Source organism: Thalia democratica, chromosome 1, assembly GCF_965202585.1.
Source record: "Thalia democratica chromosome 1, ktThaDemo2.hap1.1, whole genome shotgun sequence".
Taxonomy (NCBI): Eukaryota; Metazoa; Chordata; class Thaliacea; order Salpida; family Salpidae; genus Thalia; species Thalia democratica.
This window is the reverse complement of record NC_139165.1, coordinates 7,999,003-8,012,672: the sequence shown is the minus strand read 5'-3', so window position 1 is coordinate 8,012,672 and position 13,670 is coordinate 7,999,003. Positions and strand designations below refer to the sequence as shown.

Genomic DNA, 13,670 nt, shown 5'->3' with positions numbered 1-13,670 from the left:
AAAGACAGTATTGTTTCGAAAAGTTAAACATTTAACTAAAATAAAATTTCAACGTGGTGTAGTTATTGCGCATTACATCTATCTTAGGAAAATATGTTTCTTTTTTAATCAGGCTTTGTTTAGCTTACTTAATACATATAATACTATAAAAGTGTTTTGTAAAACTTTCCAGCTTAGAAAAACTTTATCTCGATAAGTTAGCAAATTCTTGTAATTAACTTTTTTCAATTATAAAATCAACACCCATATAGTTTTATAAAGTAATTTAGTCACAGTCTTGTATTACTAAAACAACTAATAATCGGAAGTTCATTTATAAGTTTAAATAGAATCTCTATAAAATTTTAAGAAATTAAAAAGAATTAATTTCTAATAAGTTTAAACTCTAACATTATTAGTATAAATGCATAAAATATAGTTCTGTTTTATTGTAAAAGCGTTTTAAAGCCTTAAACTGAAAAGTAGACTTATGAAAACTCTTTTTTATAAATTCTAATGTTTATATCAATTTCAAGTTTTACTCTGCTAGCTTAAATTTAATAATATATTTAATGCAGGTCAGAAATTTAAATAAATATTCATACTAAAGTTTACACATCACAAAAAAAACAGCAATTAACTTTAATTAAACTATTTTGTACAAAAATTTAAGAACCAATTATCAATTAGCTTAGGTATTGTTATAGCTATTTTAATCGTATTTTGTGAAATACTTACGATAAAAAGGTATAAATTACATCTTTTTAATTTAAATATACTAATGTGTCACAGTAATGTGACTTAGAATTAGCTATGCTTCTTTGTACAGTTTATGTTTGTAATCTACTTATTTAAAAATAGAAATGTATGTATTTTTTACACGGAAAAATAGATATAGAGTTAAAATACTTTGAAGTTTAATTAATTTACATAGTTGCAAACAAAACTATAAAAAGTGGAAGAAAATTTTTTATTTTATTTAAAAGTCGATAATCTTGTTGTAAAAATAACCTAGTTATTTTTTTATCAGAGCTTAAAATTAATCGCTTAAATTGTAAAGTAACTGTTTTTTAATTTAAGTAATTTGAATAAAACCTGAATAAACATAAAGATTTGCCTGAATAATTCCTTAATTACATTTTAAAAGAGATTTAGTCGTATGTATGTCTTATTTAAACGTCTGGATCCAACTAAGTTTGTTCATAAAAAAACAACTTTTTTGTTTCTAAAACTTGTTATAAAACACAGCATTGCAAGTTTTAACTTTTTTTACTAGTTGAAAAAATTGTTGAGTTTATTGCTAAATACTTATATAAAATTGTACAAAAACTTTAAATTTCAATAAAATTAGTTTATAAATACACTTAGCATGTTCTTGATATTATATCTCGGGTTTATTTCTTTTTTTATATTAACTAAACACATAGAAAATTATAAGATACAAACGCTTATTAAAGTAAATAACGTTTTATAGCTTGCTTTTAAGATTTTTAAATACCGTTGAAAAGAAGTACCGCAGAAAGATTGAATCTATCTAAAAACGTTGCTAACTTTGAAGGCTTTGAAGTTTTTTTTTTTTTTTTTGTCACAAAAGTAAAACAATAATTCTATATTTCACTACTTTTAAAAAAACTTATATGTGGAACAAATAAAATTAAGTTTTAAAATATTTGTTTAGATTTTGCTTTTGCTTGAATTTAGAAGTTTTCTTCTTGTTTATCTTTGTGTAAAAGGCTTTAGATATTTTGTATGTTTCACTTGAAATTAACCTATAAGTCTTTAAAAGTTATAAACCTACTATATTAACAAACAGGCTAAAAAGTGTAAACAACGGTAAAAATAAATATATAGTTTTTCGAAATACATAAAAAGCACTACATTAAGAAGAAAGTTAATCAACGTAATTAAACACCACCTATACTTTAAAAAAATTAAAAAAGCTCTGTACAAGCTAATAAACGTAAATAAACATAAATGAACACTTTTTAAATACTTACAAAATTTCTGCAGTTTGAAACAACCTAAAAAAACATTTTTAAAAAGTTTTAAAAGTTTTCTAACATTACTATAGTAAAAAAAAACAATTGAATAAACTTTTGTAATTTTATTGTATTGTTACAATATAAATTAAACTAATAAATGTATTAATAACAGTTATCAATAAGTTGTTATTTTCAAACAGTATGTAACAGCTATTTTGAATTTTATTTATTTTGACATAGAAAGCTATGACTCAATCTTGCTTTTTTTGAAATTTTCTTTAAATATACGTTTTTATAGTTTCATGTTGCTGTTAACTTTTGATGACTTCAACAAAAGTTATAGTTTTTAAGTTTTTATTTCCATACTATTTAAATACAAATAGCATTTTGAACCAAAGTTCTTTAGAAAACTAATCTGACAGAATTTTAGAACTTTAATTTAGTTTTTAGTTTTTATTTAAACTTTTTGTAATGAGCACGGTTGATGTAAAAAGGGATCTAGCTTGTGTTTATATTAAACTATACAAGTTAGCTTTCAATTTTTGATTTTAGAACAGGTAGTACTTTTGAAAAAGCATAAATTAATAATGGTTACTTATATAAACACATATGAATAATTTTTTAAACCTTTTTAATAATAATAAACAAACTTAAACCTTACAATTTTAATTTAAACCACAACTTTCAAGTTTAAAAAATTTGCATTATTTTTTGTGTGACTATGCCTAACCTTAATTTTAATTTACATTGTTTTGTGCAGTTTTTTGTTGCTATTTATTAAAAATGACGACAATAAGTGCATACTTTTTGACATTTTTATTAAACAAAAGATTACTTGAAGCTAAATAGCTTAAGTTAGAATTTTTTTTGTTAACTAATATTGAATATCTTTTGTGTAGGGGCTTTTAAATAACAAAAATTTAATATATTATTGTCTGTGTTATGTTTTCTTAAACATTGTTTTTTGATACAAAGGCTAAATATTTCTACAAATCTTGATTTATTTGATTTTTGAAACTTTTAATAAAAACATAACTCATTATTTCTAATAGTTCTGTTTTGTGCTTAAACTAAAAACAAAATCTACCACTTTTGGTTTAAACTAAAAAATTATAATTACTCTGATACTTTGAAATACTAAATTTTAATAAAACAATTCTTCTCAGTAAAATTATTAAAAAATTAAACTAGTTAAAATTAGCAGAAACATTTTTTAGCCATTTACTTTCCTTAACCAAAAAGTAATAGAAAGTCTTTATAATTTTCTTAAAATTAATAAAGATAATATTTTTTTTAAATTAAAACTTAAGTTTTTGCTTTCTTATTATCTTTAACTCAATTTTTGTTACAAAGAAACTTAGATAGTTAGCTATCCGAAGTTAATATAATCCAATATAGTATACAAAAGAATAATTTTATTTTTTATTTTTGATTATTTCTTAGTATTTTCATAGCTGTAATATTTAATTTTATTTAAAATATTCTTATATTTCTTCAAGAACTGTTTTTTGTGAATTTAGAGTTTGAAAGTATATAAAAAGTATATAATAATGATCTATTAACAAAAAAAAACAAATTGATTACTGTTTAAATAAATTAGGCGATAAACAAGAAAAACTACAAGAGATAAGTTTAAACATTTTATTACTTGTTAAAACTAAAAGTGAAGACTTCAACAAAAGTTTCAAAATTTTGCTCTGACCAACTTTTAAAAGGAAATTGAACGAGAATAATCGTTACTTGTAAATTATTGAATTTACATATAGCTAATCATTTAAAAAAAAAATAATTTTTTATATATGTTTAGTAATATTTCTGAGTTTTTTTTTTCAGTTCTAGTTTATGTTTTTTAAATTTTTGGTAAGTTAAAAAAATACAATTAATCGCCTTAACTAAAAGTATTTTTAAACTCACTGCTAGTCAACCGTAAAAATTATTATACAAAAAGTTATGTATAAAGTATTTTAAAGATGTGTTTTAAAATTAATTGCTTTAACATGTTTTAAGTAATGTTATTTTATCAAAAAAGTCAATAAAAAAAAGCAAACAAAACTTCAAGCATTTTAACGCTTAAAACTAAGATTGTTTTTAAGTAACCAAAAATAAACTAACAGCAACAGGTTTACTCGTATATTTTTTTCTAACTAACAAAACTATCAATTCTTTTTTATAGCTTTTTTTTTTTCTTTTTATATTCAAGGTTAATTTATTTCAGTTGTTTTAAATAGATTTAAATGTAAACATCTGTAGTTATTTATTATATATCTATGTGATTCTAAAATTTTTACTGAATTTTGGTTAAACAAACTACTTGCAAAAATAAAACCTTTGAGGTTATAACAATCTCTCATAGTCTATTTTGTTAAAAAACTTTTATATATTTTATGTAAACTAGTCACTTATACATTTATTTAAACTGTCCTAGTATTAAACGTAATAAAAAATAAAAACTAATCAAACAAATACTTTACTACAAGTTAAATTACAACTTAAAAATTTAAATGTATATCATTTAGGCAGCTCATGTAAAAGTGAAGGATTTTTCGTTCAAAATCTACAAAATAACTTTTATTTATTTACGATCGCATGAAGCTTAATGTTGTGGGTAAGTACTAATTACGTCACAGAGAACAATAAAAATAGTTTTTTATATAGTTTCCGAGAGACACACAAAAGATAAAATTGATTTTTTTTTACATTTTACTGGATTGTCGTTTATAAATTTTTTCTACAATTATAATTAATATTCAATATTCAAAATGCTTTTCTATTTTTATAAACTTTTAATGTTTTATTATTTAGTTTTATAACAAGTAATACTAATTTTTTAAAAGCTTTATGTTAAGTTAACTTACTGAAGTTATATAACAAGAACATTTAAATACTTTGTTTTTGTTATAATCTAATTAAAAAGTAACAATAATTAAAACGAAAGATAGCAATATTAAAGAAACTACAAAAACTTTTAGTATATTGTAGTTTAGATAACAGGACAATTTAAAATTATCTAAAAAGTGAAAATAATTATTTTTGATAAAAAAAAAAATGAACACTAAAATTTTATCTACATAATAAGCAATTCTATATAATTTCTTTTTTCAAAATCTGAGAAAAATAAGTAATTAACTAAGTTATTTATTTTTAAATCACTATTCTTTTTAAAATCTTTAGCAATTTTAGTATCTAAACATAACAAATAATAAAGTGAAATTGATTTAATACTCAAAAGAACTTATTTTGTAAACTTTACGAAGTTTTTTACATTTACATTGATGGATGCACAGGGTGATATTTGTACAAAATGTTATAGTTATATTTAACATACCATTTAAACAAGCTTAAAAAACTTTAAACTAAATGAAACAAGAATATCAATTTTTATTTTTATTTTGTATTACAAACAATTCAAAGTTATACAGATTTAATTTGTTTTGCAATTTTTTATTTCACTTTACACACCAATCTTAAGTCAACTGAACAAATACAATTTATTTTTTTATAACTTATATTTAACTGATTCTTCAACTGACGAAATAAAATAGACTAAATAAACTGAATCATAATGAAAAAACTACAAAAAGTAAATATATATTCATTTTATGTGAAATTAATTATTAATCGTTAATATTAATATTATTTACTATTAATAACGTCATATATATTAAAAATATCAAGTTAGTTATTAATATCAGTAAAGTTATAAATCAAATGAAGTTACTTACTATAAATAAATAAAAAAGAACTATATTGTTTTACTTTAATTTATTTACTAAAAATACAAAAATAATTCTAATTATTTTCATGGAAAAAAATTTACACAATCTTATTAAAAGAATGTCAGCATTGATATATAAAGTTTTAAAAGATAATAGATGATATTAGTCTTTATGAGGAGACACTTGTCCTCTTAAAAATAATTTTAAACCTTAGTCTAAAAAATCAAAAATATTGAAACTTTGAACAATTTTTACTTATGATAGCATATTGTAATTCAAATGTAAGTTTAAATACATTTTAGCAATGATATACAAAAAGACTTATTTATGACTATAATTTTAAGACCGTAAAGTACTAGCTAAATAAAGAAATAAAGTATTATAAAAAGTTTAGCTTTTTTCGAACTTATACAATATAAATTAAAAAAGGTATAAACTTTTTATTGTTTTATAAACTTTAGAACATTTTCAAATTTAATTTAATACTAGAAGATAAAAACTTATTTATTTTTTTTATAGAAAAAAAAATCTAACTTATATAAAAAACTCAAAAAATAAACAAAAATAATAATTTGCTTTCCAAGATACATTTATGTAGTAATATTAGATAATTATATTTTTTCATATAAGGTCATTTCTAATATCCTACAGTTAAAAAAAAAACACTATATTTCATATACTTAAGTGAATTAGCAAAATTATTTTTTGATTTTATTTACTGATTTTTTACCAATATTTTTATTGCATCTTGATCCGACATTTTGTTTTTTAAAGTCACTAAAAACAATTTATTTATTAATTTATTTTTAACTAGTTTGAAAAATTATATTATAAACCACATCTAAACAAATATAAGGCAATTAATATAACAAGCTAAAGTTTAAAATCATTCTTAATAAGCTTACAACAAAGTTTTCTAAATTAAAAAAATACTAAGTTATTAATTAGATATTTTGATTAGTAAAATGTTGTTATGTTAAAGCTTTAGATAAGTCTTATTAATATTGCTGATTAGTTTAAGACTTGTACTATCAATGTAATACATTTTCTGTAAAAATCTTATTGAGTTGTATTTTAATATAAGTTATTTATTAATCAACTTAAAAAACTAAAGTACTTAACTATTGAGTCTTATTTTGAATTAAACTAATTAAGTTTGTTTTTAGTATATACTAATTAAACAGGCTTAAAATTAAACGCTTAATGTTAAAAGGAGAAAAGAGCTCTCCTTTTTACAAAGTAAGATCTTCAGTTTTGTATGAAAATCGTTACTGCAGTCAGGATGAATTCAATATTGCCGTTTGCGGAGGAAAAGATAAAAATTGGGATGTTACAAATGAGGTTAATGAAATTAAAGGTCCTGATTTTCAAAATTTTCTGAGATTACTCCAATGGTGAAACCAAGAGATGTATTCATTAATACAGCCGTAGTTGGTTCAGATTTGTATGTATTTGGTGGTGACCATGACGATACTTGTTCATTTGAAATTTATTCTGCAAAGACCAAAGGCTGGAAGAAATTTAAACCCCCTAAACAGATAAAATTCTTTAGTGTGTGTTCATTTATGAAAAGTGTTTATGTAGTTGGTGGTTCCGAAAAGGATTATAGTTTTGAAAACAATTGTTACAAATATAACAAATCACTTAACACCTGGGTTAAAGTAGCTAAATTGAACATAGAAAGACAATCGTCGGCTTGCACCATATTTGAAGGCAAAATCATTGTTATTGGAGGTTATTCTAGAAAAACTCTAAAGTCAGTAGAGTCATTTGATCATCATGATAACAAATGGAAGATTTTATCTGGAATTATAGAAGCAAAAGAAAAAATTTCTGCAGTTAGTATGAGAAGTAAAATGTTTTTAATTGGTACAATAGCTCAAGAGTGTAGTGCTGAGGTATATGACAACATTTCTAGAAGATTTGTTCCTTTGACTGCACCCTGATTACGAATGAAAAGTTATTACGGTCATTACACAAGAACTCTAACTATTGGTGACAAGTTGGTTGTGTTCACTAATACAGGGAACAGCTACACACAAAAACCCGTAGTATACGACGTAATTAGAAACAAATGGGTCATAAAAGGTGATACTTTGTGCAAAGAATACGTGATGCTCCGTTATGATTCCACATTACAAAAAGTACCCAAAATTTAAATTTAATTTTCAAATGTATAAATAGAAATTTCTAAAACTCTTTGTTAAACTAATTATCACAATTTTTTTGACACTTCCATTTGTTTTGTTTATATGTGTAACACCTTTGATTTTATTTTGTCAAAATTTGCGATCTAATAAAGTTGTTAAGTTGACAATGATATACATAGAATATTAATTATAAAGAGATAATACTTCATTGTTTGTTAAATGTAATGTAAGATAAGTACTATAGTTATTAGTAATATAATTTTTTTTAGTGAAGAATTAATTACGATATAGAAAAGCTCTAGGTAAAAAGACGGTAGCCCGATATTTCATGACTGCAATGCTCATGATTATTTATTTGCTATACTATTATGCTTAATATGTATTGTAACTCAGTTTACTTACAAAGTTAGTTTTCTGTACATATCAACTTTGTAAAAATGTTTATGTATAGTATTTTTTTTTAATAAAAAACACAACATTTAACATATAAAACTTTAATAGTTAAGCAGTCTTTTTTAATTTTTTTACATTAAAGTATTAAATTTTTTGTTCGAAAATACCAAGCACTCAAGATATTAAAGAATTAAAAAAGTAATTTTAATTATAAATAGAACAAAAACTAAACTAAAGCTTTAGTTAAATTCAATTTAATATTCTAAGCAAACAAAATATATTACAAAAAACGTATTAAGTAATAAAAAGATTTTTCATATTAAAAAAAAGTTTTACAAAATGTGGTCTACAACTAAATATTTTTTTCTAAAGCTCTATTACTAAATCAGCAGAGGTAAAACAAAAGGCAATAAGGTAAAAATGTAGCTTTATTAAAGCATGTACCAGCTGTTTTAAATTGATTTTGATGATGGATGTAATTTTTAACATAAAATTTATGTTTCAAATATATAAATATTTATGAAACACTTGTTTCCTGGAAAGCATCTGATACGTCATTAAAATCATAACTTAACTATAACTACTTTTTGAACTTTCAGAAAAATTAATGTAGTAAAAGTTTCTATTTATCTTCAGCTCTTAAAATTATTTTGGTTAAAATATTTTAATAAATGTTAATGCTGTGATTTCAAGTTTATTTACATAATATTTTTTTGAAGCTAGATTTTGCGTGAAAGCACTCACAAAAACATGACGGTCTTTCATTTTTTATGACATTAAAACTCATCAACTACTAAATAAAAAAAAAACAACTATTTGGTATTTCATGATTAATGTTAATACTGGAGTTTTCTTTACTGTTTTTTTTTTTGTGTTTTTCTTAAATATTTTTTATATTGTCATACATATATATAACAAAAGTTCTGTTTTTTGTGTTATGTATAACACTTTGCTTCGCAAAATGGAATTTGTTCATAAACTAAATGAAATAAAGTTTAAAAAAAAGCTGTGTGGCTGTATTAATGAAATTTAACTTCAATTAGCACGTGTATCTTTAAATTTCTATTAAATTTAATTTGTTCAAATTTATTATTAATAATATGTTTCAAGTAATTAATTGCCTAGTTTAAAAAAAACAGAAAATTGATCATTTCTTTATTAATTCTTAGCATGTATCTGAAAAATTTTGCAAACTTGAAAGTTAAACTGAAGGTTTACATTTTGACAACTTTTGTTTCGTAAGCACTTAAGTTTTATTTAATTTTTAACTTCAATTGTTTTTACATTATCAAACATAAATAAATTGGTAGATAAAACTACGTTATTTTTTGAAAACTAAGCGAGAAATAATATTAGCAAACTGTTATGTCTGACGAAAATGAAACTTAAACTAATTACTGAAATAAAATTTTGTAAACTTTAAATTCTAACTAAATTAAATAACTTTATGAATAGTGTTTAGAACAAATGTATTAGCTGTAACAAATTTAAAAAACAGAGCAATTTCTTTTAACATTTTTACTTATATTATGCAACAAAATATTTTGTTTAATTTAGAATGTCTGCAATCTGAAGTTATTTATGACGTATGTAATTTATTTCCCTGTAGAAATTACTTTAACTTTTATATTTAAATACGTAAACCATTAAATATTACAAATTTTGATAAACAACAGTTTTTAGATAAAGTTTAAGTCACTAAAGTGTGACTATATCAATGTTAAAAGTTATAACTGTACAAGTTGTACCTACTAAATCGTAAAGTTGTTTAGCTATATTTAAACAGAATGCTTTTCAAGTTGGCTGTTATTATAAAATAAAGTATATCTTTATTTGATGTACGTTATTGATTTACTTGACTGTTTTATATAATAATCTAAAAGGGTGTATCTTATTTATCTAGTTTAATTTAATTTTTATTTTTACAAAATATTTAAAAATAAAGAATTGTTGGTTATCAATTGTAATAGTGAAGTAAAAAAAAACTTCTGTTTGAACCTAGAATTCACAGCTAGATCACTCTTTGTCTAGCTTCGTTTTCTTTGGCTTTGCTTCGCAAAAATATTTCTGTAAAAAAAAGAAGGAAATTTTAAAGCATTTTTTAACGAAGTTCAATTCTGTTTTAGTAACTTTAAAACTTAACTGACTTTAGTATTTATAAAAATAGTAATAACTAAAGATAAAGTACTAAGACTATATGTACGTGTAGTGTGAAGTAATGTAAGTAAGTATATAGTTAGTGTAAACATTATTTACAGATTTTATAAGCTATTTCAAATAAAACATATAATTTAAGCAGCTTTAACTAAATTTAAAATTTTTAATCTTTTAATTTATATAAAATTTTTGAAGATAGTTGTCGTGGTTAAGCACTAATTACGTCGCAAAAGTTACAAATATTTAAATGAATCTTTTGAAAAATTCACTTGTAATTTTCTCTACTAAGTTATCTGAAAAAATAAAATTATTTATAACAACAATTATTTAAAAAGAGTATAAAAGCTTTATGTAATCAATAAAACAAAAAAGAAATCAATGAATGCAGACAAGTTTTAACCGGTTTTTCGCAACAATTTTAAGTCCTTCATAAAACTTCAATAATATTATGTTTAATTTACCTGTATGTTTATATTGCCTTTTAAATAGTTTTAATGTTTTCTTTTCAAAAGAACTTAATAGTTTATTATTTATTTTGTTTCTAAAAACTTAAAAAGGAACACAATCAATGCAAAATAAAGATATAATAAATTAAATTTATATTGTGAGACTGAAAGTAGTTGTAAAAATACTTTTTATAAATAATTTTTTTTATGATTTTAAGGAATTTTCAAAGCTTTGTTATAGTATTAGTATGTATTAAGTATTTACAAAAAAAAAAAATACAAAGTAATATAAATTTCAAATAGTTTAGTATGATAGTTTAAGTTTAAAAAAAAATAAAAACTTTTAAATGTTGTTGTTCAACAATCCTAAACGTAATTTAGTTTGTATATGAAATTGAGATAAAGTTTAAATATAGTTTTATTAAAACGGATAATGCTAGAACCCTTATCCAATTTACCAAAAGCTTAAATATTATTGATAGTTGTTGTTTTACTAATGTAAAATGTAATGCACTCTACCACATCGTAAAAAATACAAATGTGTTGATCATTAAAGATTCATTATAAAATAAATAAACAGTATGCCATTAACTTGGTTAAGTTTTAATATTTTATTTTAATGGTGTATATATACAGCTTATATAAACTGTTTTAAAATTTTGTTCAAGTTTCAAGCTATATTAAATAGAATTAAATGTATATAAACACGATTTAATTAAGTTAGTTGTTGCGGTTTTAAAACATTAAAAACGTCACAAAGAGTATTAACAATTGATTTTGAAAATTGATTTTTAAATTAAAAAAAAAAATTTTTAATTCAGTTTCATTACAATTGCAATAAGATCTACAAATATTTTTGTAAGTTTTCTTAATTTTAAGATTAAATGGTTTTTAACTTATTAAATCATAATTAACACTTACACTAGTTAAAGCTATTCTTAACTATAAAAAAGAATTAAAATCTATAAAACACTATTACATATACTTTTATTTATTATACATATAAAGCTGTTTTTGAATTTTTATTCTGTTCCTGTCAAAACGTTAAAAGGTAACTTGATAACCAAAAGTCTTTGTTTTGTAAAAAACTGAGACTATGTTTTTTATAATGGTTCCTAACCATATTTTATTTTTATTTAGTTAAATTTTAAAAAACTACCTAAGTTTCAAAATTAAAAGAGGCAGACTACTTCAATCTAAAATTTTAGATGCTTAAAAAATATATAACACTTTTGTTGGTGGAAGTTACAAATTTACAAAAAAAATAAGAAATTTGCTAACTCATAGTTTAATCTTTCTAAAAATTTAATTGTATGATATGTAAATATTGTAATTAGCTGTAAAACTTTTAAAATACTTAAAATTTTCTTTTTCACAAATTTAAAGCTTAAGTTTTATACTTATGTTCCTTTAAAAATATACACGTTAACCTCTTCTAAAGAAAACATGCTGTATCACTTAATTTGACAGAAATATTTATGTTTTCATGACTAGAAAAAGTTTTAATTGCTAATATACAAATACTACTACTTAGAAATGCAAGTTTTTTCCTACTTAACCTTTATGTACAACAAATTACAAACAACATCATTTTCAAAGCAAAGGTTGACGTTAAACTTTATAAGAAATTTTACTTATTTAACTAAGTAATGCAAAGTAATGCTTACTTTTATCTAATTAGTTATTTTTCGAGGCTGTATAAGAACAGCTTAAAATTGACACTATGATTGCTTTGAAAATTTTGCATGTAAGAGTAGTTCCATTAAAGTTCAACAAACTTGAATAATTTTTAATTCATAACGTCACAAAAAACTTCTGATTACTATAGGTTTTTGTTTGACTTGTTCTCTGCAGTTTGTAAGAAAAATAATAATTTTGTTTTCATACTATCGAACTTTTTATAGTAATAATAAAATTGTTAATTGTAAGTTACAATAATAAACAAAATTTTAAACAAATATCAAAAAATAAAAGTTTTAGAGCTATTTAAAAAAATACTTTAAAGATAGATTACAAATTTTTTAAAGGAAAAAAAAAATCCTAAAAACTTGGACATTTCACAAGACAAAAACAAAATTTTTGATAATAACGGTATATAAACTGTATTTGAAACCGTGTTGTGTTCAAGGGAAAATCCCAGAAAGAAACGGATGAAAACACTGGTGCATAGATTAGAGTCTATGTGAGGGCGGGTAGAGTTTAGATAACGAGAAAGTAAGTAGCAGTCACGAGTTTACTGATGCTAGTTTACATTCCCATATTACAGCTATATATAAACATTATCAGTGGAAGAGGGAATTTATTCTAGACCACCTTGCTGCTTCTAACATGTCGTTCATATAGACTTTTATATTAATTGTCGTTTATTTTAAAGCTCGTTTTTAGACATAGCTATTTTATAAGTAGTGGCTGGATTTAAATACCAAGTACTAAATGTAATATTATTGTAATATTGTGAAATATGTTTCTTTTGAGAATTAAAAGTGTAAAAGTTTCGACCAAACTCAAGTATTTTCTAAAATTAATGTTATTAAAACATTCGTTAGTTCTTGCGATTATTATTTAAACAATATGTTCATTCATTGTCATGTCTAGTTTTATATATAGTTGCCCTAATTTAAAGTATCAGTAATAGTTCGATTAGTTATATTATTTATTTACTATGGGTTATAGGGTAGATTTAAAGTACATTATTAAAGTACTGTTTTTTAAGGAAAGTAATCTCGTTTTTAAGTAGGTCATAGAAGAAACAATTTAATGAAATTGACAAAAAAAAGTAAATATCACTTAAACACATAACGCTTAATGTTTAACTATTTGTACGAATTATCTAAAGTAAATAATTAT

The 13,670-nt window shown here is 22.0% G+C and overlaps 1 protein-coding gene across 1 annotated transcript; it reads left to right on the top strand.

The window, feature by feature from the left end:
• The first annotated feature begins 7,068 nt into the window (after positions 1–7,068).
• LOC145849101 (kelch-like protein 6) lies at positions 7,069–7,623 on the top strand. The gene has a single exon (XM_082954183.1). It carries the CDS (start codon positions 7,069–7,071, stop codon positions 7,621–7,623), a length of 555 nt encoding a protein of 184 aa, XP_082810309.1.
• Positions 7,624–13,670: the final 6,047 nt, after the last annotated feature.